This window comes from Rattus norvegicus, chromosome 4 (genome assembly GCF_036323735.1).
Source record: "Rattus norvegicus strain BN/NHsdMcwi chromosome 4, GRCr8, whole genome shotgun sequence".
Lineage (NCBI taxonomy): Eukaryota > Metazoa > Chordata > Mammalia > Rodentia > Muridae > Rattus > Rattus norvegicus.
Window position 1 is genome coordinate 78,270,653 of NC_086022.1, and position 27,975 is coordinate 78,298,627.

The 27,975-nt window shown below is 47.8% G+C and overlaps 2 protein-coding genes and 1 pseudogene across 9 annotated transcripts; all 3 read left to right on the top strand.

The window, feature by feature from the left end:
- The first annotated feature begins 3,553 nt into the window (after positions 1–3,553).
- Positions 3,554–27,526, top strand: Zfp956 (zinc finger protein 956). Of its 8 annotated transcripts, none has more exons than XM_063286025.1 (8): positions 3,554–4,245; positions 9,418–9,543; positions 10,921–11,035; positions 15,489–15,854; positions 18,010–18,363; positions 19,672–19,798; positions 24,633–24,740; positions 25,487–27,526. In XM_063286025.1, exons 4-8 carry the CDS (start codon positions 15,831–15,833, stop codon positions 26,593–26,595), a joined length of 1,722 nt encoding a protein of 573 aa, XP_063142095.1. In that variant the 5' UTR covers positions 3,554–4,245; positions 9,418–9,543; positions 10,921–11,035; positions 15,489–15,830; the 3' UTR covers positions 26,596–27,526. The 8 variants fall into 8 exon arrangements, with proteins under 8 accessions (XP_063142095.1, XP_063142093.1, XP_063142094.1 ...); XM_063286023.1 differs by lacking the exon at positions 3,554–4,245 and adding an exon at positions 12,920–13,124 and having other exon boundaries at positions 7,201–10,614; XM_063286024.1 differs by lacking the exon at positions 3,554–4,245 and adding an exon at positions 12,920–13,124 and having other exon boundaries at positions 7,201–9,543.
- Positions 4,457–7,031, top strand: LOC103692140 (ATP synthase subunit delta, mitochondrial pseudogene; annotated as a pseudogene).
- Positions 6,386–12,911, top strand: Znf783 (zinc finger protein 783). The gene is given in 8 exon segments (XM_063286997.1): positions 6,386–6,436; positions 7,038–7,221; positions 7,633–7,761; positions 9,418–9,543; positions 12,067–12,324; positions 12,327–12,515; positions 12,518–12,770; positions 12,772–12,911. Coding segments are annotated over 8 exon segments (1,296 nt in total). The 3' UTR covers positions 12,878–12,911.
- Positions 27,527–27,975: the final 449 nt, after the last annotated feature.

Below are 27,975 nucleotides of genomic sequence, written 5' to 3' on the forward strand. Positions count from 1 at the left end.
ATTTAGCTCAGTGGTAGAGCGCTTGCCTAGCAAGCGCAAGGCCCTGGGTTCGGTCCCCAGCTCCGAAAAAAAAAGTGTTTCAGATCTATTTTATGTGTCTGAGTGTTTTGCTCAAATATATATCTGTGTGCCACATGAGTACCTAATGTACAAGGAAGTCAGAAGAGGGGTTTGAACCCCCCTGGAACTGTGGATGCTGTGAATCAAATCCTGATCTTCTGCAAGAACAAGTGCACTTAAACCACTGAGCCATTCTCCAGCTTCTCCACCAACCACACCCCTACTCCCACCCAAGACTGATTCTTACCCAGCTTCTCTATCCTGTGTCCACCTCTCCTTGAAAAGCTTTTACTTAGCCCAGGATGGTCTCGACTATTTTATATAGCTGAAAATGACCTTGAATTTATAATCCTTCGAACCTCCATTATTTGACTGCTAGGATTATAAGAGTGAGCCACCATGCCTGGTTTATGAAATGCTAGGGATTGGACCTAGGCATTTGTGCATGCTAGACAGGCATTCTGTCAACTGAGTTGCATCCCTGACTGATGTTTTTGAGACATTTGGTTGTAGCCCAGGTTGTGCCTGAACTCCTGGCTCTCTTGCTTTCACCTCCTAAATATTAGTAGTACGGTCAGATGGAAAGAAGATGTCGTAAATAATGGTGGTGGTGTGGCCAAAGCAGTTAAGGGGCAGACAGCAGTCAAACAGTTATAACCTGGCTGGAAAGTGGGGAGTATGTGAGGAGTGAAAGAGTGGAGACAGGGCTGGGGCCAGACTTTTGGTAATGGGCTAAGGAGTAAGCTTTGCAAAGACTGGCCTCGATTCTAACTGATTTGGGTTGGGATTGGGGACTGGTGTGAAGAATAGGATCTATTGTCATGTTAGGTTTTTGAGTCAGACAGGCAGGAGCCTGTGAAGATCTGTTTGCAGCTGTACGAGGAAGGGCGAAGGACAGGATCATTAAGATTGAGTCAATGCAATAAAATACAGGGAGAGTTGTTAACTGAGTCCTACATGAGGTGCTTACCAATGTTCATTAATGAGCATGTATAATGGGTGTCCTCAGAACAGAAAGACAATGTTGTCAGAATTGTTGGGGGAAAGAGGCCTGGTTATACATAGAGTCTCTGTTTTGTGTCCTTTGAGCACCCATGTGTCACTGGGAGTGAATCCCAGGGATTGAACTCAGGGCTTAGTGTATGCAGTCTCCCAATTGGGCTACATCCCTAGTTTGAACATCTACATCTCATATTACTGTAACAGGCTTGGATTGTAGGATGAGGTGGGTCATGGCAATGCTCTGAGCTGTCCCTGCCTCTTAGTGGGCGCAACAATACTTGAATGAATATCCTGACCCCACTCCTTGAGTTATGTTAGGTGGCTAATGGCTTTTAGTGTAGAGTATTTTAAAAATATATTTATTTTGCATTGAATGGTAGTAAATTCAGTAATTGATACACAGAACTGTAACCATTGACTCTGTAAACCAGTAGTTCCTGGGAACCAGTTAGCAATGCCTGTCTCAACACTCAATGCAGTCTCTCTCAGTAGACCCCTAAGGTAGACTAGATGTACAATGACATCTGAGTTAGTGCCGTTCAAAGAACTTTTGTCTTCATTTTCTTTTAGTTTTGTTATTTCAGAAAATGTCTTGCTATGTGGCTCCAGCTGGGCTGGTACTATATGTCCTGGGCTGACCTCGAACTCAGGATAATCTTTCTGCCTTAGCTTCCTGAATGCTGGGATTACAGGCCTATACCAACATGCCTGGCTTTAGAGGCAGCTTCTAAAATATTAATTCTAGTTGTCAAAAAGTTAGTACTTAGAGTGCTGGAGAAATGATGATGGCTCATGGGTTAAGACCTCTTGCTACTCTTCCAGTTGAGCCCAAGTTCAGCTCCCAGTGTCCATGTCCATGTTATGTGGCTTACAATTACCTGTAACTCTAGCTTCAGGACATCTGACACTCACTCTCTTTTGGCCTCTTCAAGCAACCTGAATGCCATGGTATACACACACACACACACACACACACACACACACACACACACACACACACAAATATATATATATATACTACAAAAAAAGATCATACTTATCCTATTGTGATGGCTAACGATTTGTAACTCAATTCTAAGGAGGCCAACTCAAGAGGATTGACTGCCTTGAGTTCAAGATGAGTTCAGGCCGTATAGAAGTTCACCGGGCATATGGAGATTTCATCTCAAGAAGAAAACAACAAAACAATACCTCCCCCTTCCTTAGCAAAGCTCAATGTTTTCTATTTTGTAATCTGTTTTCAGATTCGTCTGGCTGTAACATTAACAATGATTATTATTATTTTCTGGAGGCAAGATCTCAGTCTCACATGACTATACTCATATAAGGTAGTGTGGTGGTTTGAATATCCTTGGCCCACTATTAGAAGGTGTGGCCTTATTGGAGGAGGTATAGCCTTATTAGAGGACTTGTGTCACTGTGGGGATGGGCTTTGAGGTCTCCTAATGCTCAGTCTCTGCCCAGTGCGGAGAGAGAACCCCTCTGCCTACCTTGGATCAAGATATAAAACTTACAACTCAGCAATGAAACCCTAAGACAGGTAGTCTGAAATCTAGGAGGCTGGCCTGCAATTCACAAACATCAATTCTGCCCCAGCCTCTAGAGTTACTAGGATTAGAGGTGTGTGCCACCATGCCTTAACTATTATTTTAAAGGACACACTTTATTAGTGTTTTATAACCTTAAATATCTTAGACTGACCTTTAATGAGCTCCTACTGAAGCTCCTGTTTTATGAGCATATACTTGCAGTTTTGTCTTTTAGGTGGGGTTCCTTAAGAATTTTCAAAATGAGGAGCTGGTTATGGTGACACAAGCCTGTAATCCTAGCACTGGAGAGACTGAGCCAGAGGGACCATGAGGCCAGCCTGTGCTACAAGACTCTATTTAATAATAAATCAAAAGGAATAGTGCTAAATGTTGACTTGGATCTTGTTATAGTTAAATGTGATTTAACTCTTGTTTTGACATAACTCAAAGTAGCACTTTCTGGCCTTGCCCTAAATGCCAAGGATGCAGTGATGTACTTTAGAGAGAGTATCTAGTTTCTTTGTATCCTTACTATGTCAGCTTGCCCATGTTTTGTTTAGAGATAATCCCCAATACACACACACACACACACACACACACACACACACACACACACACACACCCCAAAACAAACCCAGAGATTCATAACACCGTTGTCAGCTGGAAGTTTATTGACTTGTTGGATAGTGACCATAGAATGACTGGAAAATTCAGGAAACGAAGAAAAAGGTTTTATTTTTATATTCCATGGTTAATTCCGGCTTTCCTGCGTAAAGATTTCTAGTTTCAGAAGGAAATGGGTCTTAAATGGAACCCGGTAGCTGTGGTTCTGTCCATTGTCTCTTTGGAAGCCCACTAGCAGGGAGAGCAGGATGGCCAACCCCAGCTCCCCTCCTGGAGCCAGCGCTAATAGGATGTCCTGCTGATGCCACAAGTAGTAGGTGCAGACTAGGTATGGCAGAGAGGCTGGAAGAAGGGGCTCTGCCCCGTTTGCATGAAGGCTAAGAGCCTGGAAGGTGAGTACAAGAGGGGAGAATACCCCGGAAGTACCTCCCTCAGGTTCTGTCCCAAGCCAAGCAAGCGCTCTACCACTGAGGAACACACCAGTCCTGGGCTTGCATTTTGTTTTAAACGCACCATTTCCCTTAGCGCTTCCTACTTGTTCTGAAAAGCCAAAAATGGAGTTCAGAAACCTTTATTTATGTGCCCTCCCGCCCCGATTCCCCTCTTAGCGACCCTAGAAAAGGGAATCTGAACACCCTTGGGTTGAGGGCGTTCCGCCTCAGCATGGAATCTAGGAATTGCCCGAGGGCTTCCCCCACGGGCGTCTCTCTCAAATTCACGGGAGGGTGGGCTTGCTGGCCCAGTGGCAGGCTTGGTGCCGCAGGCTAGCGGCCACGGCGTGCGGTCCGTCTGACTTCAGGGGGCGCTCTGCGCGCCCGACAGCGGCCTCAGCAGCAGCTCTGTTAAAGGACCTGCTTGCTGGGCGCGTGGCTTGGGACCGTGTGGAGTTTGCGGCCGCTAGACAGCAGCTCCGAAGTTGGGCGGCTTCGACTTCTCACCGACGAGCAGCCCGCGCCTGGCTATATCTGTCGGCGGAGGACCGCAGCCCTGCGACGACGTGGTAGCCATAGCTGAAGCGGCGCCTGCCGGGGTAAGCACCCCGGCCCACGGCCGCCGCGTGCGAGGGTCTCGGGCCACCCGGCCCGGAGCGCCCCCTTCTCTGGTCCCAGCCCAGCCTGCTGATGTCAAGGAGCCACCAGCCTGGAGGCCACGAAGGCCACCGAAGCCATCAGCCTACACCTGGCGGCCGGAGACCTAAACACAGGCCCGGTGGGCTGGGCCCTAAGACCGGTGACCGCGACATGGCCTCCATAGCCCCTCTAGGCCAGGCGCTCACATTTCTTCAGAAAGCCTGGAAGGACCAGACAGATAACACAGTCCAGAGACCCTGCCCATTGTTTCTTCTGAGATCTGCGGCCGAGCCAGTGTCCCCTACCTGCCGCATCCGCAAGGTTGAGGCTGCGAAGGGTCCTCAGGCCAACACCTTAGGATAAGCCCACCATTAAAATACCTAGTGACTCTACTTTTTCGTAGGAAACAATACTGAATCCAGTCAGCAACAGGTTTCTGAATTTCGTGACTGGTTTTCCAATATCTAGCTGTTCTCAACCCGTGGGTCGAGACCCCCTCGGAGTCACGTATCAGATATTTACATTACAATTCATAACGATAGCAAAATTACAGTTGTGAAGTACCAACAAAACAATTTTATAGTTAGGGATTGTACTGGCTGGTTTTGTGTGTGACTTGACACAAGCGATAGTCCTCAGAGAGAAAGTAATCTCAGTTGAGGAAATGCCTCCATCCAGGTGTGTAAGGCACTTCTCAAGTAGTGATCAATGAGGGGGAGGGAAGGAGGAGGGGGAAGGAGATAGCGGATTGTGGGTGGTGCCATCCCTGAGTTTGTAGTCCCAGGTTCTATAAGCTGGCTGAGCAAGCCATGGGAAGCAAGCCAGTAATAGCACCGGTCTATGGCCTCTGCATCAGGTCCTGCCTCTAGAAACCCGACCTTTTTGAGTTCCTGTCCTGACTTTCTACAGTGATAAACAGAAATGTGGAAGTGTAAGACAAATAAACCCTTTCTTTATTTGGTCATGGTGTTTTGTTGCAACTAACAGGGATCACCACAACATGAGGGCCACCAGCTATGGAAGGTTGAGAACCACTGAAAGTTTAGCAGGGTTTTTATTTATTTATTTTTATTTACGTGAGTACACTGTATCTGTCTTCAGACATACCAGAAGGAGGGCATTTGATCCCATTACAGATGGCAATGGTTGTCAGCCACCATGTAGTTGCTGGGAATTGAACTCAGGACCTCTGGAAGAGCAGTCAGAGCTCTTAGCCACTGAGCTATCTCCCTAGCCCTAGCAGTAGGGTTGTTTTTTTTTTTTTTTGTTTTTGTTTTGTTTTTTTGTTTTTGTTTTTTTTTTGTTTTTGTTTTTTTTGTTTTTTTTGGAAGGGTGTCTTGGATCCTTGTGGAGGAGGAGAAGGTGGAGGCTGATGGTGGCGCTGCGATTAAAGACATGTGCCCCCCCCCCCAAAACCCACCAGGCTCCCACTCAGGTGAATTTTTGATTGTAGACCTGCAGGTACATGGGGCAAAGTGCCTTTTAAATAACAATGGTCATCCTCCTCGCCGTCCCTGAAGACCGCCTCGCTAGCCCAGTGTGTCTGCTGTCTGCTAAGCTAGAGTCCACTGACACTTCCACCACCATGCTGTCTGCCGCACTGTCACCCAGGTCTGCGCCACCTGGTGCTCCAGGCACCAACATATGCCAAGGCTGCCGCTGCATCTGCCCCCACCGCCGGACCTGGACAGATGTCCTTCACCTTCACCTCCCGGATGCAGGTGTTCTTTGATGGTGCCAGTGTCCGGCAAGTGGACGTGTCTACTCTGACTGGAGCCTTTGGCATCTCATGTCCCCACACTACAGGTCCTACGGCCTGGGCTGGTAGTGGTTCACGTGGAAGACAGCACCACAACTAAGTATTTTGTGAGCATCGGCTCCATCACTGTGAACTCGGACTCCTCTGTGCAATTACTAGCTGAAGAAGCTGTGACACTGGACAACCTGGAGGCAGCCCGGGCCAACCTGGAGAAGGTGCAGTCAGAACTGTCAAGTGCAGCAGATGAGGCAGCAGGGGCTGAGATTCAAGTCAGTATTGAGGCCAATGAAGCCCTAGTGAAGGCACTGGAGTAGGCATACTTGTCTGTCACACACAGGGAAATGGAGGCAGGTCCAGGGGCTGAAGTCAGCACCAGGGGCAGCAGTGCACTGGTTACTGGCTTAAAATTTTCCTGGTGCTGCCCGCCAGGTCATGGAGGTGTTCCCCAAGCTTCCAGAGTCTGGGATCCCCATGATGCCTCTGGAGAGCTGGCTTTGATTGCCCCTCAAAGCCACCCCAACAGTCAGCTGGCCCAGCCTGTCTGCATTAAACACCAGGGACCGAAACAAACAAACAAAACAACAACAAAAAACAACAACAACAAATAACAAAAAACCCCACAAACCAGTGTTATGCTATGTAGCCCTGGCTACTCTGGAACTTGCCATTTAAATGGGATCTGGTTGGCCTTGAGCTCACAGAGATCTACCTGCCTTTAGCTCCTGAACACCGGGATTAAAGACACATGCCACCATGTCTGGCTGACCTCAGTCTAGGCTAGCCTGGAACTCACCGTTTAGTTCAAGCTGCCCTTGAATTTGAGGCAATCTCCCTGCCTCAGTTGGTGAATGTTGAGATTATAGCTATGTGAACCATGCCTGGTTTACAATGTGGATATTTTGATCATAGAGTCTCTTGTCTCTTGAGCAGCTTTCTGAGAGGGACAGTCAGATGTGTAATAAGAGGCCTCCTACCCCTTCTTTTTCCTTTCAGCCAAATGCAGAGAAGAGCGCATACCTCTACTCCACAGAAATCACACCGTGGACCGTGGTGGCTGCTGTTCAGGCCTTGGAGAAGAAAGTGGATTCTTGCCTGGCCCGCTTGCTGACTCTGGAGGGATGCACAGGCACAGCCGAGAAGAAGCTGGCTGACTGTGAGAAGACAGCTGTGGAGTTTGGTAACCACATGGAGAGCAGGTGGGCCGTGCTGGGGACCCTGCTGCAGGAGTATGGGCTTCTGCAGCAGTGACTGGAGAACATGGAGAACCTCTTGTGCAACAGGAACTTGTGGATCCAGCAGCTTCCCCCTGGCAGCAAGGGCGACATCCCCTTGGGAGCCCAGGGGTGGGGAACCTGAGGACCTGTGTCTGTAAGCATATAGGTGAACAAGTGTGACGCTGTGGTTTCAGGCGGCCCTGACCTTTGATGACGTGGCTGTGTGTTTCTCTGATCAGGAGTGGGGCAAGCTGGAAGACTAGCAGAAGGAGCTCTATAAGTATGTGATGAGGGGCAACTATGAGATGCTCATTTCCCTGGGTAGGGCTGCAAAGGATCTTTCTCCATATGGGCCTTCCCCAATCTGAATGCAGATTACATCATCTCCAAACCAGACATACTTACCCAGATAGAGAGGGGAGAAAAGCCTTGTCCTGCAGGCCCCTGGGGCCAGGAGAATGGGAGTGAGGAGGAGACAGAATGCTTAAGGAAACCAGACATCGGTAAGTATTGGTACATCCCGAGACTGCTAGGGCAAAATGCCTTCCTGGGTAGACTGGACCATTTTGAAGCTGGAAAAGGGAGAGAAGACTTTTCCTTAGAACTGGAAGGATTCTGCCTCTGTGTAGGAGGCACCAGTACAAAAGGGAGGGATGCTTGTGAGGTCAGAGGTGGCAAACGGAGATCAAGGATCTAAGAGGCATCTTCGGAGTAGGCTGGTGGTCAGTTATGGTAAAGCACCTATGATGTGCCACCTGCAGTGGTGTCTATTCCATCTGCCATCACTGTTGTTCAGCTGGCAGCAGCAGGAGACTACTGATGCCTTTCTGCTTTTTTCTAGGATGGGTCCTTGGGGACAAGGCTGGGACTGCTCCATAGCCAGTGTTTGACAATGGCTCCAAAGGGACTGTTATTGACTCCTCTGGGGGCTGGGACGGCTCAGTGGTTTGGAGCACTCATTGCACTGGCAGAGGACTCGTGTTCAGTTCCCAGCACCCACGTGGCAACTTAGAGCTGTCTGTAATTCCAGTTTAGGCAGCCTGGTGCCCTCTTTTGGCCTCTGTGGGCAGGAGTCATACATGCAGTGTATATACATACATGCAAGCAAAACACTCATACACACTCACACACATACATGTCTATTTACCTCTTTTATTTTTTGATATTTAATTTAGGGTCTCACTATTAGGTAGCTCTGGCTGTCCTGGGATTCACTATGTAGACCAGGCTGGCCTTGAACTCATGGAGATCTGCCTGTTTCTTTCTCCCAAGTGCTAGAATTAGAGACTGGAGCCACCGTGTTTGTCAATAAAATAAATATATCTTTAAAAAAAATTAAACATAACCCAAAGTAGAACAAGACAGTAACCACCAAATCATTATCACAGCAGTGAGTTTTTGGCAAGCCTAAGGTATAAGGTGAGACCTTGTGTCAAAAAGAGAAGAAAGAAAAAAAAATCAGTAATAGAAATTTGCCACCCATCTGTCTTCCTAGATAACCACAATATCATCACCCACCCACAGAAAATCATCGAACACCTGGTCCTTATTCTCTAGTAACTTGGATCTTAATTTTAATAACCTGAAGTCCCATACTGCACTTGGTTTATGTCTTTTAAATCTATAAAAACTCCATCCAAGTCTGCCCACATTTTCAACAGTTTTGTGCAATTTATATACCCTGGAATCCACCTATTAAAATATAACCCTAACTCCTCAATGTCTGTGGTGGAAGGATTATAATCTAAAACAATCAAACAAACAAAAAACAAATAGGAAAGAACCAAGAGTACACATTTAAATGGGCTCTATAGAATAGGCTTGTAATCCAAGCTATTCTGGGGCACAGGAGACTCATGGGTCAGAGCCTGCTTAGTCTTCAGAATGAGTTCAAGGCTGGCCTCGGCAACCTAGTGAGACCTTGCATCAAAAGTGAAATTAGGGCTAGTGAGATGGCTTAGCAGGGAAAACGGACATGTGAGAGACACACACAAATAGGCTTTAGACAAGAATTGAGCTACAGGCAGTTGGCCTGGCCACTGTGTCTTTACATTCTGTCTTTGGTTTGATATCCCAGAGATAGTGTGGCCCCAGAGTCACTGGCCTCCTATCTGAGAGACCTTAGTATTGTGCTCAATGACATTGGTTTGTGTTTCTAGGCATTTCTCTGAGTCCAGAGCAGGCCCCAAGTCCAGCTGGCCTTGCCCAGGAGGAACCAAATCCAAGGCAGACACCTGAGCAGCAGCAAGAGGAGACAGGCATGACGCCACCTGAGCCAGGCACTGGTGAGTGAGAAAGCTGGACAGCAGCGCCGGCATTCTCAGCATAAGAGGCAAGCCAAATGTTGAACTATGCTGGTAGGCTCTTGGGAGCTGGACCTTGAAGAGGTAGGTTTAGCCTTTTCAGTTCTCAGATGTCTGAATAGATAACACTGAGGGGGCCTGCACATACCCATCTGCCTGGAGTAATGGGAAGAGTGTGGATGGGGCTCGCTGCAGCTTTTTACAGTGGCCATGTTGACAGGGTGGTCTCTGTCTCACCTCCCAGTGTGGCGCTAGGTTGGCACGCTGCAGTTTCTCAGTATTCTGTCTGAAAGCTTGTTGAGAACGCCGACGTTTGTCTTTCATCCAGGATTCTGTGTCTGCTTCTGTTTCCATGTGGTTTCTGCAGGCCCTTTTCTGAGACCAACTCAGAGGACATGAACGCCATGCTATGCACAGAACTGGGCTTACTGCATTCCCTTATTCTTCTCTTGCTGATGGCCTCACTCCTAATCCTAGTTGCTTTCCTTCTGGTGATTTCTCTGCATTCCCCCACAGCACATGGCTTTTCCCTCACTGGCAAACTCACTGGAAACCCAGCCAGTATAAGCTCACGCCGTATGCATGCAGTTTGTGAGATGGGAGCTGGGGTAGGAGGGTAGTGTCCCCACCCATTGCAAAGCTGGGACTCTTCCCAAACCTTTATTATTTTGAGGCTGATGAAGGTGACAGATGTGGATGGGCAGGTTGTCAGCCTGGGCGTATATGAGATTGGAGAGGTGGCCTTTATAGCTAGCTCTATTCTCATCTCAGAAGCCCTACAGATGGAGCCTGAGGATCTCTTCTTCCTGCCAGACCCTTAAGCGTGCGTGTCTAGGGCCTGCTGAGGAAATGGCCATTATGTTCTCTGATACTTGTGTCAAGAATGGCCCTCATCAATAGGACCCCCGTTGAAGGAATCAGAGAAAGAACTGGAAGAGCTTGAAGGGGCTCGAGACCCCATATGTACAACAATGCCAAGCAACCAGAGCTTCCAGGGACTAAGCCACTACCCAAAGACTATACATGGACTGACCCTGGAGTCTGACCTCATAGGTAGCAATGAATATCCTAGTAAGAGCACCAGTGGAAGGGGAAGCCCTGGGTCCTGCTAAGACTGAACCCCCAGTGAACTAGACTGTTGGGGGGAGGGGGACAATGGGGGGAGGTTGGGCAGGGGAACACTGATAAGGAAGGGGAGGGGGGAGGGGGATGTTTGCCCGGAAAATAGGAAAGGGAATAACACTCGAAATGTATATAAGAAATACTCAAGTTAATAATAAAAAAAAATAATAATAAAAAAAAAAGAAGAAGAAAAAAAAAAAAAAAGAATGGCCCTCATCGGATTTTCCCTTCTCTCAGGTATTCCAGCATGTTCCAGCACTTAGTCAATTAAACAGGAGGGAGAATCTGCAGAGGGAGGAGAGTTGCCACCCTCCCCTCCCACAGATAGCCTGTCTGAGTCTACCTGGGCCAGGTGAGTGACAAGAGAAGACACTTGTGATTGTGACAGAGCCTCACAGAAGCTCAGAGGGCTGTTTGGCAGTAACAGTCAGCCTGTGGCTAACTGGCCTTAATGGAAAGTTAGTGCTTGAAGACATGCTGCAGCTATCTGCTAGTGATAGATAGGCTATTCATATGGTCTGCTCCAGTCCCACAGGAACCCTGTGAGGTGGCCCACCTAGATTCACAGCCTGTGGTATCTTGAACTTTTCGTGTTGACCTAGAATTTCAGTGTAGGGCCTTTACCTGAATTCCATATATTTTTTGCTAGGGCTCAATGCCAAGACCTTTTATTTTCTGTACCTGGGGACCACTATCCTCACCTCAGCCTGTGCTTTTCATGGCTCAGTCCCTGCAGTTACACTATCTCACTTACACTTTTGCATCAGGTGAGACCTTCCCTGAGACCCCACAGGAATCACAGGCTGACAGGGCAGCACACACCTTGGTGGATTTGTTTGGGATGGGTGACATACAGGCAAGTCACTCCCCTCATCTAGGCCACAACCCCAACCCTGTTTTGAGATGGGGTCTATGTAGCTGGCTGGCTTTAAAATCACTGTGTAACTAAGGCTTGTCTTGAATTTGTGGCAATTCTCCCATCTCACTTCCTGAGTGCTAGGATCACAGCTACATGTGACCTAGGCCACCTGGTCTGGAAGCAGGTGGGGCCCATGGGCTCCTGATCCTTTTTAGATTGTCACTATTCTCATCTTAACATTTAGGGTCTTGGTAGCATCACTGCCATGGCTGGAGTGTCTTCCCCCACAGTCTCAGCCATCGTCTTAGAATCAAATTATGGACTGACTCTGCAGGGTGCCTGGCTGCTGGCTTCTGCAGCTTCCTTCCTCTGACAATCTTAGCTCAGCTTCCAGGAATGAGGCTAAGACAGCAAACAGTTGAATAATACATGAGACACTGCCTGCCCCATGGTGTTTTTGAATAGGACCCGTGGCCTGTTCTGATGGCACTCACAGAAACTGGGGAGGGAAGGAGAGCCTTGAACCTGGAGCAAGACCTGGATCAAATGGCGAGGGAAGCCCTGTGGTCCTCTTGGAACCAGTAATGATGCCATTGCTGAGGGTGGTACTCTGACCATTAAGACAGAAGCCCCAGCTGAGGACAAACCTGAGAAGCACCTTCTGGAGTCCTCAAGCCAGTCCATATTTAGAGTCCACAAAAGACTCAGGATTAGGACTAGAGGCCAGAGACAGCATCACATCCAGGGAGTGCCTAGGGTGTGGATTGGGGAACCCCAGCAGCAGAGGCAATGGGAGAGCTACCCTGTATCCTTCCTCTACCATGGAAGCAGGCATTCCCATGCCCTGAATGTGGGCAGAGCTTCCACTTGAAGATCAGTCTGACAATCCTTCAGTGGACCCATGTAGAAAAGGAACACAGGGATGCTTGGAGTCGCTTGCCTATTAGGTTAGGGAAAAGCCACTCCAGACTGGAACTAGAGAAGTGGTGGTGCTGGGCCCTGTCATCAGCTGGCTACCTGAGGAGTCCACCAGCCACCAGTCCCTAACAAGTCATGCCTTTCTGGGACAAAGGCCAGCAACTAAGGTTTACTACTGTAGCAAATGCCTGCACTCCTTTCAGCAATGGAAGAGCCTGGTACTGCACCAGCATCAGCACACAGGCAAGAGGCAGGGCTGATCTGCCTGTCCCTACTGTGGCAAGACCTTCCACCAGTCCTCAGACCTCTTGTCACCAGCGCATCCATACTGCTGAGCGTCCCTATCAGTGCCCTCAGTGTGGCAAGACCTTTAACAGGAACCACCACCCGACTTCCCACATGCAGACTCATTCCTGAGACCAGACAATCCTGCATTTCCTCTTGCCTTCTGTCCTCCAGGGGAGTCCAGCCCTGCAAGGGCCCAACCCTAAACAAGAAGACTGACCAAGAGCCTGCCATGATACCCTCTGGCTCACCTGGCAGGACCTGCACTATCTTGGGGCCTTTCCCCTTGTGCCTGACCTGAAATGGGTTCCTCAATCTGGGATGGCTTTGGAGAGTCTGTCTTTGTTTTCCTTTCAAATGAGAAGAAGCAGCTCTTTTGGTGAGTGTGTGTGTGTGTGTGTGTGTGTGTGTGTGTGTGTGTCTGTGTGAGAGAGAGAGAGAGAGAGAGAGAGAGAGAGAGTGTCTCTATCTCCTAATTCCTCCTTTTGGACATTCCCGAAAAAGATTCTTAAGATTTAAGGTCAGGGCTTCTTTCTCAGTACTGCAGGCAGTAGGAACAGAAATTGTGTCTCTTCCAGGTGGACAAGAGAGGTCTGGGGGAAAGGGTTTGAATGGAGAAAAAGCCTGAGAAAAGAAAGCAGGAATTGACAGATGGCTCAGGGAAGCAGGGGAAATTTGCATTGGTTTGTTTACTTTGTTACTTTGAGGTTTTTCTTGGAGACCAGAAGCTGCTTGTGGGTTAGGAACTTTCTGGTGCCTCCTCCATGTGGGGTTGACAGGGTGGGAGGACCAGCTTAGTGTAGACCTGCTTCAGTGGGGATGCCCTGAAAGCAAAGTGCTGGGGGTCTGAATGCCTAGACTGGCTCACAGTCTTGTGATCCATGTGAGGTTTCTCCCTTACATGGCAGGCACATCCATTACTGCTACTTGTGAGGGAAATGGAAGCGAAGAATGGATTACTCCTCGCAAGTCAGTGGCAGTGAAGTTGTGTGGCTGGACTTTAGCTACTTTGTGGGTTCTTCTTTCTTCTATCCTTCACCCATTTTCTTCCCTTTCAAATAACAATAGATAGGAGAGAGGAAAAGATACAGGGGAAAGGGGGTGACACTATCATTAGTCTACTTCCTGCTGATAAGTGGTGTTGAGTTTCTTGGGGCAAGTTTGATCTTTGATGTCAGGATATCCAATTTGTTCTTTGTGTACAACTACATAACAAACCCCAACCAACAGCAACAACAACCAACTCTTGGGGCTTTAACATTTACCCTCTTGAATAGTTCCCAGAATTCCAAATAGTGCACACTTGCAGAAACTATTTGCAGCTTTGGAAATCACACTCCTGCTAGAGCACAAAACAAACCATAGCTACTGTGGACAATCTGAAGCAGGCCTATATCCCACACCTATAATATTCCTGTGCTTTTCAAGGAAACTAAAACTCCACTATTGTCACTATGTGATTGATCTATTGTGACAGGCCTTCAAAAGTGCCTGAAAGAGAATGTTAGAGCAAGCCCACCTGTCTATTAGCTCTCTTGGTGCTCACGTTCCTTGTGTGACAAGGAGAATAGCTCCAGGATGTCACCTTGAGTTGTGTCAAAAGAGGCACTAGACAAATATGCATGGTTTTGTTCTTCCTAGTAAGTCTGGGACGCTGTTCTTGACCCTGTGTCCTTCATTCCCAGACAGGAAGACCTGTTCTTCCTGCCAAGTGGTAGATGTTCCTTTGCTTTCCAGCTGAGCTGGTACTTTAGGGGCCCTTCAAAAGCACAAGCTTGAGACCAGGGATTTGAGCTGATAGTGTCCTGCTCAAAGTCATGAGAGCAGGTGCTTTGCGTGCCTCTGTCACACACCTTGGGTGCTGCCTAGACAGCCTGGTGGGTGCTTCCAGAGCTGGGGTAATGGATTCCAACTCTGATGGTTTGTTCTCTTGTTTGGCACTCAGACACCAGAGCACCTCAGGCATGCTCCCAGGTGCCTTCACTCCTCGCTGTGCTATTTCCTAACGTCCTTCAGACTATAGCCATTCGAAAGTCCTGCATAGATGAGGCAGAGGGTAACACTGCCATCATTCCCAGGGTGGGGGTAAGTAAGCAAGTCTGTGGCATGCAGCCATGGTGCTGGACTCTGCTTGCCTGCTCACCCAACGGTTGTTTAGCAGTTGTCAGTAAGCGCCCAGACAGGGCATGGACAGTATAGCTGTCCCAAACTTAATCCTCAACTGCAAGCACACAAGCTACTGTTCTGGAGGTTCTGAGGCCTCTCTTCTAATTCTTTAGATGTTCTCTGGAAGCAAGTATTCTATGTTTGAAGCACAAATTTAAGTGCTAGGGGTGGGCAAAGAGGTGCTGGATAATCCTGGCTGGCCTTGGGCTTGAAGTGATTTTTTTCTTCCTACCTCTATCTCCAGAGTACTAGAATTTACTTGCCTGTGCCATTGTGCCCAACTGGGCTTACTGCATTTATCCTGGAATTCAATAGGGCAGGTTAAAGAGTATTTTAAATTAATAAACAAAGACCGCTTGATTGCAGGAGCTCAACGACGGTGGGTCCCATATTCTTCTGACTCATTTTGTAAAACAAAGATATAGTTGGGCCACAAGGCCCTACAAAATATGGAGGTGGAAATTTTAGCCTAATCTATGCTTTATAAACACACTGGAATAAGCAACTGCATGTTTTTGGCCTTGTTTGTTTTGGGAAGTCTCAGCAGGTGACACTAGTTGTTGGTTTGTCTCCGCAGTTCATAGGTGAAAGCTGCTGAACACCTGGAGCACACACCTGCGGGCTGGGACGCCAAGCCTGCGAACGCTGTGCGGCTTGTGCTCCCAGCTAGCCAATAGAGCTTGGTTTCTCTACCGCCAGGGGCGGAACCTCCAGGCCTAGCCAATGGGGAGCCGTCTTGTGGAGGGTGGGGCCTGCATTTCAGCCGCGGGAGCAGTGGAAGAGCAGCAAGGACGCAGCGGTCTCAAAACTGCCAACCGCGTCCAGGACGACCATCCGGATTCCGTACCGTGGGGCCAGGAAGGGCCGCCAGTAGGGAACACAGCGGCTACAACGAGACGAGGCAGAATCGCGCGCAGCCATGACTGAGGCAGCCGCTGCACCGGTAAGGGTGGCCCTCACCCCCTGCGGGGGTTGTGAAGCGGTTCCTGACTTCCCCGGGAGGATCTTACCACCTCCTTAAATTGGGTAGAGCTCAGCCAGGGAGTCAGGGAGGACTAGAAGGCCTGCTGCCATATGATAAAGTCCTTGTCTATTTTGCCACGGTTTTGCTCATTCGTAATAAACGACCGTTGAGCTTAACCAGGAAATATCTGGGCCCGGTGCACCAGATGTGGACGTTTTTACCCCACATGACTCCTTTTTTCCAGGACCTCTCTGCTTCACCTAGCACGTATTGGCCATCTCCGAACCAATCCCGAGCTAAGGCTCCTCCAGGTAGCTCTCTTGGTCCAGGGACCTAGAATCTTGTTCCTGCCTAGGAGGGTTTTCAGGCCTTTCAGGCCTGAATTCAATTCCATTCAGGGTGTTTACATACTTCCTCGCCTGCTGTTTTCTGATAACCACCAGGAAGCCTTCCCGACTGCAGTAGTTAGGGAATCGGTATTATTAAAGACATTGGGTAGGCGTGTTTTAGGCTCAGGTTTGAGATATACTGACCCTGAAGGTAGGAGGCATCCTGCTAGCAATAGCTTTGCAGTGACTTCAAAGACATCTCTTGATGTGGCAAGGGATCACAGAGAGACGAAGATATTTGACCTTTATGTGTGAAAACTGCCTCCTCCCAGTCACATTTTGTTTATGGATGATGCTGAAAAAGGAGTGGGGGGAAGATAGGTGTCTGGTGACAAGTATATCACTGTGTGGACCACTTTGTTGTGTCTTTTTATGGAAGACGAGAAGTGTCATGTCACAGAATTGTATTAGTTACAGTCTTTGGTTTATAACTTATAACCAATGGTCAGGGACCTTCATGTGTATTGGTAATACAGTATATAATAATGTCATACACCCTGAGTGCTTTTTCATGCCTGTAGCTTCACCACCTTAGAGATAGAGAAAAGTTCCAGGGTTTATCTGCTGTCCCCACAGCTCCTCATTTTATTTACAATTATGCCTGGTGACATTGTCCCCCTTCTTTTGACTAAGATGCTGGCTTTCAGCTTTCTCTGGCTCTGCTTACTGGCATCTAAGATCTAACTTCCAGTAAAGTGACTGTTCAGGGCAGCGTAGTGACTGTTCAGGGACTGTTTGTTGAGGCGCATAAGTCACAGAGACCTAGTGTCCAACTTGAAATAAGCTGAAGTTACCTGAGAAGAAGGAACCTCAATTGAGAAAACACTTCCGTAAGATCTAGCTGTGTGGCAAGCCTGTAGGGCGTTCTCTTAATTAGTATTTGGTGTGAGAGAGCCCAGTTCATTGTGGCCCACACTTGGGCTGGTGGTCCCCAGGTTCTGTAAGAGAGCAGACTGAGAAAACCATGAGGAGCAAGCCAGTAAGCAGCACTCCTCCATGGCCTCTGCATCAGCTCCTGCCTCCAGGTTTCTGCCCTGTTAAGTTCCTGCTCTGACTTCCTTCAGTGATACATAATGATATGTAAAGTGTAAGCAGAATAAACCCTTTCCTCTCCAAGTTGTTTTGGGTCATAGTGATTCATCAAAGCAATAGAAACGCTAAGGTACCTAGTAGCAGGTTAGGAATTTGCACAGTGTTATTTGAGTCACAGACCTTAGAGATCACCAAGGAAAGAACAGGCTCTCACTTTTAGGGAAGCTGCTCTAGGAGATGGTGAAGGTGCAGGTGGTGGCCTTTAATCCTAGTGCTCAGAGGCTGGTGGATCTCTGAGTTTGATGCCACCCCAGTCTACAGTAAGATAGTGTTCCAGGGCTACACACAGAGATCCTGGCAGGGGTTGAGAATTGAGTTTGCCATTGGATAGACAGGTTTGTGGCCTTGCTGTTGGGCTATGTCCCCAGAGGAAGAAAATGTGGTCAAATAACTGATGGAACTAACGTAAGTAGAAGGGCGAGATTAAATTGCACACTTTGAACGCTATTTTATTTTCCATTGCAATGGATCTAGGTTCAATATTATTTCCATGAAGGTTCTGAAGGGTCTTTGTGCCTGTGTCTTTGGTCTTGACTGGGATCTGATCAGTGAGGAATCTGAACCCATTCCAGAAGATACTGTTCTTCCTATATTTGAGAACAGTTCTGGGCCTTCTTCTGGAAGCCAACAAATCTCCTTGCCTCTGTTTCCAGGACTGGCATATGGGGCCTGACCTCCAACAACAGGCCCAGATCCAGTGCACAGAGACCTCCCTTTTAGCTCTCCTAGCTGCTATTCAGGCAGTGGAGAAGAAAACAGAGTCCCAGGGTATCCACCTTCAAAATTTGGAAGTGCGGACAGGATCAGCCGAGAAGAAGCTGACTGACTTTGAGAAGACAGCTGTGGAGCTCAGCAGCCAGCTGGAGGGCAAGTGGGCCGTGCTGGGGACCCTGCTGCAGGAGTACGGGCTGCTGCAGCGACGGCTGGAGAACCTGGAGAACCAGATGCAAAACCGGAACCCCTGGGTCCTGAGGCTTCCTCCCAGCAGCAAGGATGAAGCCCCCAAGGTATTCATAGAGTGAGGAGAGGCCTCCAAATCTGAGTTCTAGTGCTTAACACTAGTCACTATGGACTTTAAGGAGCTTTAAAAAATGTCAGAAGTACAGTGTGACATTGGAAAGGTAACAGAGTGGGTTGTTGGGAGGGATATGTTTAGGCAGCAACAGTTGTATTATTCTAAAATGACCCTTTTTTTTTCTTATTGAAAAGAATTTTGCTAGGTGGTGGTAACCTTTAATCCCAGTACTTGGGAGGTAGATGTAGTCTGATCTCTGGGTTTGAGGCCAACCTGGTCTATAGAGTGAGTTCCAGGGCAGTCAGGGCTACACAGAGAAATCTGTCTTGATTAGCCAAAAAATGTTTTCACCAAGCATGGTGGTTCATGCCTTCAGAGGTAGGCGGATCTCTGTGAGTTGGTGGTCAGCCTAGTCTACATAGAGAGCTCCAGGATAGCCAGGACTATAAGGGAGACCCTGTCTCAATAAATAAATAAATCAATAAATAGAAAAGAGAAAAAGAGGTGCGGGAGAGATTGCTCAGTGGTTAAGAGCACTGACTGGTCTTCTAGAGGACCGGGGTTCAATTCCCAGCATCTAATGTCAGTTCACAACTGTCTGTGACTCTAAGATCTGACACCTCACACAGATGTACATGCAGGCAAAACAAGACAAAGTCTACAAAAATATCATTGAGCCTGCTTTATGTTGGCCAACTACTCCTCGATATGGGGAGCATGTTATTGACTGCAGATAGCTTTTTAGTTAGAGATAGGAGCCCTTAACTACTTTCCTTTCTCAGTACTGGGACTCCGTCTCCCTTTCTTCCTCCTTTTTCCACAAAGATCCCTGAGCCTTCTGTGATGAAGACATTCCATTCAAGACTAAGTGCCCCAAAGTCTCTCACTCTCCACACATTGTCTATTGTGGGTCTCTGTGTTAGTTCCCACATACTACAGGAAGAAGCCACTCTTGATGGCTGAGCCAGGCAGATCTGAATCTCAGCCTGGTGTGGCCACTGGGGGCCCCCATAGAGAGTGTTTCTGAGGATGGGCAGCTGACCTACAGGAATGGAGGAGGGCTAAAAGGGAAGGCCCCAGAAAGACTTTTTGAGAGTGAGAACTGGTTTAAGTAGAGGAAATCAACAGAAAGCATCTCCATTCAGAAAAGATACAAGTGTGCACAGGCGCTAGAAGGACCATGTGCACCCGTCTTCCTTTCTATAAAAAATGTGGGCAGAAGCTAGCATTTAGTCCACGGTGCCCACAATTTTGAAAGCCGGTTTCTGAAGGGATGTGGGGGGGACTTGTGTTCTTCCAGGTTTCTGTGATTACTGAAGAGGTGACTGGGTGTTTCCCAGAGCAACAGGAAGGCAGCCCGGAAGACTGGCAAAAGGAGCTCTGTAAGCATGTGGCAAAGGAAAGGCGTGAGGTGCTGGGCTCTCTAGGTAAGAGACATTCCCCGGGCTTCCAAATGTCTTTTCACTCTTTTCCTCAGTAATTAGACCTGGGAGGTCTAATTTAGAGTTAAGTGTAGGCATGCTTCTATTTGTGAGTGTGAGTTGTTTTGCCTGTGTGTATTCTGTGCTTCCATCCGATGTTTGCCTGGTTCCTGCAGCGGCCAGAAGAGGGCACTGGATTCCCTAGATCCAGTTACAGGTTATTAGCTGCCGTGAATGTACTCAGAATAGAACCTGGATCCCAGCAGTCCATGTTCTTAACCACTGAGCCATCTGTCTAGCCCCATGGGCATGTCTGAGAAGTGAGGACCAGCATTAGATCCTCTGGCCAAGTCTGCAGGACTGAGTTTGTGTGAGACTTGATTAAATTTTGTAGCTATGTCCCCAGCTCTTGAATTGTCCTGGAGCTTGCAGAGAGGTTAAGTGGCTTATCCAGACCCACAGGTTAGAGTCTGCTCCCCACTCTCCAGTTCTTCCCAGTTCACTTCTATAGAATAGAGGCTGGCTTCCTCTACTTATGTTTGTCCCTCTGGGTCTGTAGTGAGGCAGATAGTTTACCACCTCTATTAGACTTCTGATACTCTGTTTATGCCCATGGCCCAGCTCTTTACCCTGCTTCCACCATGGTGTGCTCTCTTCAGAGAAGGAACTAAGTCTTAGTGTGATGTTTCTCTTCCCCTGTGCCTGGCGCACTCTAGGATGATAACAATGAATGAGTACTGGGTCAGTATGGGAGCTGAGAGCTTAGTTTTCATTCTCTGTTAGTTAATAGCACCAAGTTGGAATGCAGATTGTAAAGCCATTTGCATTAATAAGAGATCAAACCTTGCAAATTCTAAGGGAAGCCCCTCCCATTGAGTTATAGCTCTAGTCTTTTGTTTCTCTCTCTCAGACAGGACCTTGCTATAACTCAGGCTAGCTGGGAAGTTACTGGGTTGCTCAGGCTAGTAAATTTGTGCCTTCTACCTCAGCCTTTGGAGTATTGGGATTATAGGATTATTTTTTTTTTCTTTTTTCTTTTTTTTTCTTTTTTCCGGAGCTGGGGACCGAACCCAGGGCCTTGCGCTCGCTAGGCAAGCGCTCTTCCGCTGAGCTAAATCCCCAACCCCTAGGATTATATTATATTGCTTTTTGAAACTTTTTAAAGGTGAAGAAACCCTTAGTTCAAATGACAGAAACAATAGAAGGGATTGCTCTTTTATTATTATTATTATTATATAGTTTATTTATTTATTCTATATAAGTACACTGTAGCTGTCTTCAGACACACCAGAAGAGGGCATCAGATTTCATTGCAGATGGTTGTGAGACACCATGTGGTTTCTGGGATTTGAACTCAGGACCTCTGGAAGAGCAGTCAATGCTCTCCAACTACTGAACCATTTCTTCAGCCCCCAGAAGGGATCATTCTTATTGAAAGAGAATAGATTCCTGTTTACTCAGAACACAAAGGTACCATTCCCTCCATGTATGTGTGTAAAGTTATTACTATAGATTCACAAGATTAGTCTGACAGTTATTCTAAGATTTTTAAAAATCGCTTGAGCCAATTACTGAGCAGTTATTCCTCCCTTCTAAACCTCCATGCTGGTCTGACTTCCTCCAGACAAGATTCCCATCTTCCTTGCATTTTTTCATCCTTCCTTCATCCAGCTCTCTTCTGATGTTTTTTTCTCCACTTCTCCTCCTGGCTTCCTCCTTCATTTCTGTCCCTTTCTCCATCCCTTTTTAGTATTGGAAAAAAAGTCCCACCTTATTTTCTTTAAAACTCTGTATTGGCCTGTGGCTTTTTTTGGCAAGGCAGAAAATGAATGAGGAGCAATGTTTATTCAAACTTGAAACAGTTGCTTCTAAGAATAAACATAACAAAGCCATATCCATATTAAAACAAGATATGAGGCACTAACCTTTACACATTGCACACACACACAAAATCATACCTTCTTGTCTGTCTGTGCCTGTTGAGGTACTGCACACTGATGTTAGATCCCCTAGTAATGAAGTTAGTCGGTGGTGAGCATCTCCATGTGGGTGCTGGGAACTGAACCTAGGTCCTCTGCAAGAGCAATCTCTCAAGCCCCTTTCCTTGCTTTTAGATTTTTACTGTATTTGAGAAGAAAAGCCCTCATTTAAAGGGGTCTCTGGGTGGGTAAATTAAGGAAGAATTCACTGAGTGGTTGGCAAGTTGCACTAAGATTAAAAACTTTTTGGGGTCCCTGCAGGGGTAGGGACAACAGAGAGACCAGAGTGCCAGCATACAGAAGTCAGTGGGAAGTGCTTGGAAGATACAAAGGATCATGAGGACGTGCTTGGTGGGTGGTAGCACTTGTTGGCTCACTGAGGACGCTTCTACAAGAGCCAGATGGCAACCCTTCCTGTTGTACAGAAAGGCCTAGGACCCTGTGTTAGGCATGGTCAAGAAGCAGATGCAGGAGAGGCTGCTATGTCCCTGGAGGGACCCACAACTCTCCTGTGGAGCTTGGCATGCTGTGGAATTGTGGTGACCTCAGAGCTCAGGACTGCCTATCCTTTGATAGTCCTGGCTGTTACCCACCCTCGGTTGGCTTCTCACTGTCATTTGATATAAACTTGCTTAGTTTCCTAGAAGTTTCCAAAGGCAGCTCTTCCTGCCAAATTTCCAAGGAAAGCATAATTGGGAATCTTCCATCAGTAAGCATGAGCATTACAGTTTCAGCATGTACAAGTGGCTTGGGTACCTCAGAGTCTGAGACGTTGGTTATAGGGACCCCCTTGGACAGGGACAGCTGAGCCTCTAACCTTTGATTATATAAGTACATTCTTACATAAACGTGTTTTTGCTCAGCAGTGCAGAGGTCAAGCATTTCTCTCTCTGGATAGGGTTTTCCTTGTAGCCCTGGTTGGCTAGAACGTACTATAGAGACCAGGTGGGCCTTAAATTTGGAGCCATCATTCTGCCTCTGCCTTCTGAGTGCTGGGATTACAGCTGTGCCCCGTTTAAAAGGCTTCTCGTGGGCTGGAGAGATGGCTCTGAAGCTCAGAGCACACGCTACTATCCAGAGGTCCTAAATTTGATTCCCAGCACCTATATTGGACATCCGTATCAGGCAGCTGTTAGCTGCTGGTTGCTCCAGCTCTAGGGGATCTGACTCCTGTGTCTTCTGAGCACACTGCACTCATGTGCAGATACATATACACAGCCTAATTTTTTTTAAAGCCTCTCTTTACTGGGACCTCCCCCATCTCAAGCCTCTCCATGTAGCTGATAATCTTATTACAGTCTGTATACAGAGACCTCACAAAGTACTCTGGAAGTCAGAGGACAGCTTGTAGGAATCACTTTTCTCCTCCTATCTTGTGGGTTCCAGGAATCTAACTCAGGTCATCAGACTTTGTGGCAAGCACTTTACCCGGGTAATATGTTACTATTGACTTCTTTCTCCAGAGCTTGAAGTGCTACTTGCAAAAAACTTGGTTTCCCAACTGCTTGGTTAAAATCACAGAAGCAGCCTGTTTGGGGAGGCAGGCACACGTGGCTGGGCAGCGTCTTCTCTGTGTGACTGGATCTCAGGTGCCTTTGGAACAGTGGGAAGCTGACCCTGTATTTCTGGGTCAAAACCTAGCACAATGTTGAACCACATGGTTAGTAGCTCTGTAGTTGTGGCTTGAAATTGAAATGTTCTTCACTTTTAAAACTTTTAACACTTATTTTCACATAAAATAAATAAATTTATTTATATAACATAAATTTATGCACTGGTTGCTGGTTCCCCCTGCAGTGGGGATGCATGATTGCTGTGGTGTGGATGTAGAGCTTAGATTGGCACAATTAGTGAAGTCACTTGTCCCTTGAAGGACACTTACCCTAGGGTGCTGTGCTACATAGGCTGCCAGAGAGAGATTGCTGGCGACCCCAGCTGCTTGGTTAAAATTACAGAGGCATCCTGGGTAATGCACATCAGCTTAGACAAGATGGTTTTTCTTACTCCTAATGGACTTGTCTGAAGCTCAAGATGTCCGAGACCCAGGGACCTTTACCTTGTTGCTTTACCTTTCTATGGAGTAGCCTTGCTACTGCAGCTCTAGGTGACCGTTAGGAAGCTTAGTGAAGCTGGGCATGGTAGCAAACACCTTTCACCCCAGTACTAAGGAAACAGAAGCAGGTGGAACTTTGTGAGGCCAGCCTGGTCTACATAGTGAGATCCTGTCTCCAAAAAGAACCAAACAAAACTAGTAGGAGCTGGGTGTGGCAAGTTCCAGGATAGCCAGGGCCACTTAGAGAAACTCTGTCTTGAAAAACAAAACTGAAAGGTTCTAGGAGGGAAAGAAGAATTGCCCTTTCTCTTAGGATGCTACATTTATTTCCAATTTAACAAGCCAAGTTAGTACTTATGCACTATAAATATTAATTCATTTATATCCCTTGTAGGTTTTTGTCTTTTCCTATTTGTAAATGAAGAAACTAAGACATAGAGAGGCTAGGGAAATTATAGCTGGAAAAGTCTGAGCCCTTACATCTCTTGGTTATCTGCTTGAAGGAGTATTTTAGAAACATGGTCTGTATTCTGGAGCGACTGTGGCCTAGCCTAAGGGGTGGTAGTGATGGAAGGCTATGGGCCCTTGTGCATAGACTACTGCTGGCTGTTCAGAAGCCATGTATCCCTGCTCTCCTGACTCCCTACCACACCTCATGTTAGCCTTACCAGAAATCCCAGTATTTGTTCTGTCTTTGATGGCCTCTGGTTCTTTTGAGAGTGCATGGTGGTCACTGGTCCTGGACAGAGATGGTGACAGGAAAGACCATGACATTTGATCCCCTCAGAGCTTCTTCTCTTTTCCGCAGAAACAGGCCAGCTGGAATCTGCCCCGAGTGTTCTTCCCTGGATCAAGCAAGAGGAAGAGGTGTGTGAGAAGAGCCTGCAAGAGACAACCAGTGCATCCCTATGCTCAGGTGAGGCCCAGGGTAGGCTGCATTTCTGGGCCTCTGAACCATATGGGGCCTTCTGTATGAGTGTCTGGAAGTGGCATCGAACAGATATCCCGAGGTGTCCTGTGGTCTCTGGGCCATATTTGCTGTGGACGTCCTTCCACAGAGTTGCATGAAACTGTCATTTTGCCCCCGGTCTCCTGGCTTTGCTTTATGAACTACAGCTGGCATGTTACTAGGTGTGCCCTGCAAGGACTAACTGCCTGGGGCACAATTCCCCATTCCCAGAAGGACTTTTCAGTTAGAAGAAAGATTACCAGAAATTAACAGTGCAACATAAGAATAAGAAACCATGTCTGTGCCAGAGAGCCCTTTCAGAATGGTAAAAATTTCGGACAGTATCCGCAGAAGACACATACAGTCAGTGTGTTTACACCTCTGTAATCAGGGTGTTATAGGCAGCCCATGTCACTCATGGTCTTGATGGCACAGATGAGTGGTTGTCAGACAGCAGCATCTGAAGGTATAGATGAGAAGAAGCCTTAAGCAGAGGCCCCTGGCTTAGCTTAAAGGGCATCTGGGTGTCATGTAGATGACTCAGAGTGGGCCTCTGGCAGAAGACAAATGGGAGAAAGGTTAGTTCCAGAGTGAGAGCCTTCAGTAACAGGCTCTTGTGAGCCTCAGGCCTTTGATACCAAAGAACAGAGTCCTGTGTCTTAGATCCAGAGCTTGTGACAGAGATGACTCATGTTTGTGTCTCATCCCACCAGAAACATGGCTGGCTAACAAGAAAAGGACCCTGGAGGGGATGTCCCTGGCACCAGAGCCATCCTGGGTGACTGAAGGGGGACCTGGCAAGGAGGATTTCAGCGAGCAGGGTACCTGTGGTGATCTGCTCCCTGTTTGCAGAGAGAGAGAGGCCTCCTCCCTCCCTCGAGGCTCTCAGAGTCAGTCAGTGTCCGCTGCTGAGGGCACTGAGAATGGCCAGAACTTTAATGTGCAGGAGCTCAGCAAGCAGCTCGAGTACTCACACCATGGATCGCAGCCCTTTGCCAGTCTCCAGTGTCCCCAAAGTGCTGCACAGCAGGTCACTCTCACTAGGAATCGTCGTGCACCCGCAGCCCAGCGTGCCTACACCTGTGTCCAGTGTGGCAAGAGCTTCGTCCACCAGTCGACACTTACCACACACTACCGCACACACACTGGGGAAAAGCCTTACAAATGTGCTGAGTGTGAGAAGCGGTTTGGCCGCCTGTCTACACTGCTGGAGCATCAGCGTACCCACACTGGAGAGCGGCCCTTCCCCTGCGCACAGTGTGGCCGTCGTTTTGGGCGCCTGTCCACTCTGGTGGAACATAGGCGCACACACACGGGTGAGAAGCCATTTCCATGTACCCAGTGTGACAAACGTTTCACACGCCTGGCCAACTTGACCGTGCACCAGAGTGTGCACTCAGGTGAGCATGCTTTCCAGTGTACCCAGTGTGGCTCATGCTTCACGCACAAGCCCAGTTTCCTGCGACATCTGCGTAGCCACTCTCAAGAGAAACGCTTTACCTGTGGCCAGTGTGGCAAGAGCTTCACCTGCCGCTCCTGGCTGGTACGCCATCAGAGCAGTCATGCGCACTCAGCATCCTCTGCTTATGTGGCTTGTGAGAGGAGCTCACCAAGTTATGTGCCACCTACAGGTCTCTTTAAAGGTTCAGCCAGGGGAAAGTTCTCCAGTGACCCTTCTGTCTCGCCCAGATCCAAGGACACTAGAGTCAGTCAGGACCACAAGGCATATGGCGGAGGTCAGCAGCTCAGCGACCATGATCAGGAAAGTCTAGTGGGGTCTCTGCATAGTTGTCTGTCTGTAAAGATGGAGAATGCGGGGTAGCACCCAGAGAGCTCTGTAACGAGGCCACTAGGACACAGGGCTTCTTCCCTGTGATTCTAAGTTTCTCCTGGGTCAGATGTATGGTGCCTGCCATCTTCTTGGCTTCCCAGGGCTTGGACTGCAGGTGCTAAGTGCCCCTGGGATTCTTCCTACAGGGAAGCTTCATGCACACAGCAAATGTTGCAGAAACAAGCAGCTCGACAGTCCCCTGAGACCTTGGTGGCTCCCACCACCATCTTAGCAATTTATGCAGCAACAAAAGACGTGTTAGGAAAGTCACAGTTTTGAGAGTTGCTCGGCCAGAAGCTGAACAACTCAAGCTAGTTTCCAGGATTTCCCTAGGACAGAGCTGAGGCTGTGACTCAGTAGTGTTCATTGAGCATGCATGGACGGAGCCACGGCTAGATCCCCAGCGTCAAATTATCTGGCCATGACGGTATTTGCCTGTAGTTCTTGTATTTTTGTAGAGGCAGGAGGAATGGAAGTTCAAGGTTGTGTTTGGCTACGTGAAAACCCTGTTTCAAAAAAATATCCTTAGGAGTTCAAAGTCCGAGTTGTCAGATAAGCATCTCATCAGTGGCCACATATATAACAGCATGTGTGTTTCCAAGGACTCCCACTGGAGGGGCTGGGACTGTTAGTGTCATTGTCCACACTTGGGAGGAATGTGGGAAAACAGGCCTGTGCTGCTGCTTGCATCTGGGGCTGGGTTTTACTGAAGGTCTGATTACCCTTAATTTGTTGTTCTTTTGAGACAGGGTTTCTCTGTGTAGTGTCAGCTGACCTGGAACTTGCTCTGTAGGCTGCCCTTGAATTCACAGAAATCTACCTGTCTCTGCCTCCTGAGTGTTGGGATTAAAGGTGTGTACCACTACCACCTGGCTCCATATTCACTTTAAAAACCTGTAAAAATAAACGTGTTTATGAAGAACTGTGACGTCTTCTCCTTGCCTTGATGACCCTACCAAAGTTGGTTATTGTTTGTGATGCAGTAATCTTATTTTGCTCAGATTTTGGTAATGGCGATGATTAGTCACTTTCAACTGTGTGACCCTATTGAAGTGCTGAAAGAAAAGGATTGTTGGGAAGCACCAAGGAGATGGGCTTGGGGCAGGGCCAGCTGGTTTTGCATGGATGACACTGGGCCAAACAAAGCCCAGCCCTCTTCTGCTCTAGCCCTCTTTTGGTCATGATGGACACATAACACATGGCATATGCACATTGACATGTGCACATAAATAAAAGATCTTCAGCACTCAGTGGAGGGTGATAAGTATGTTCCCATAAGGTAGCACCGCAGTTCACCACTTATGTGTAGTGTTTATACATTAATTTTCATAAATCCTAAGGTCCATTGACTATAAGGCATACATTTATTTT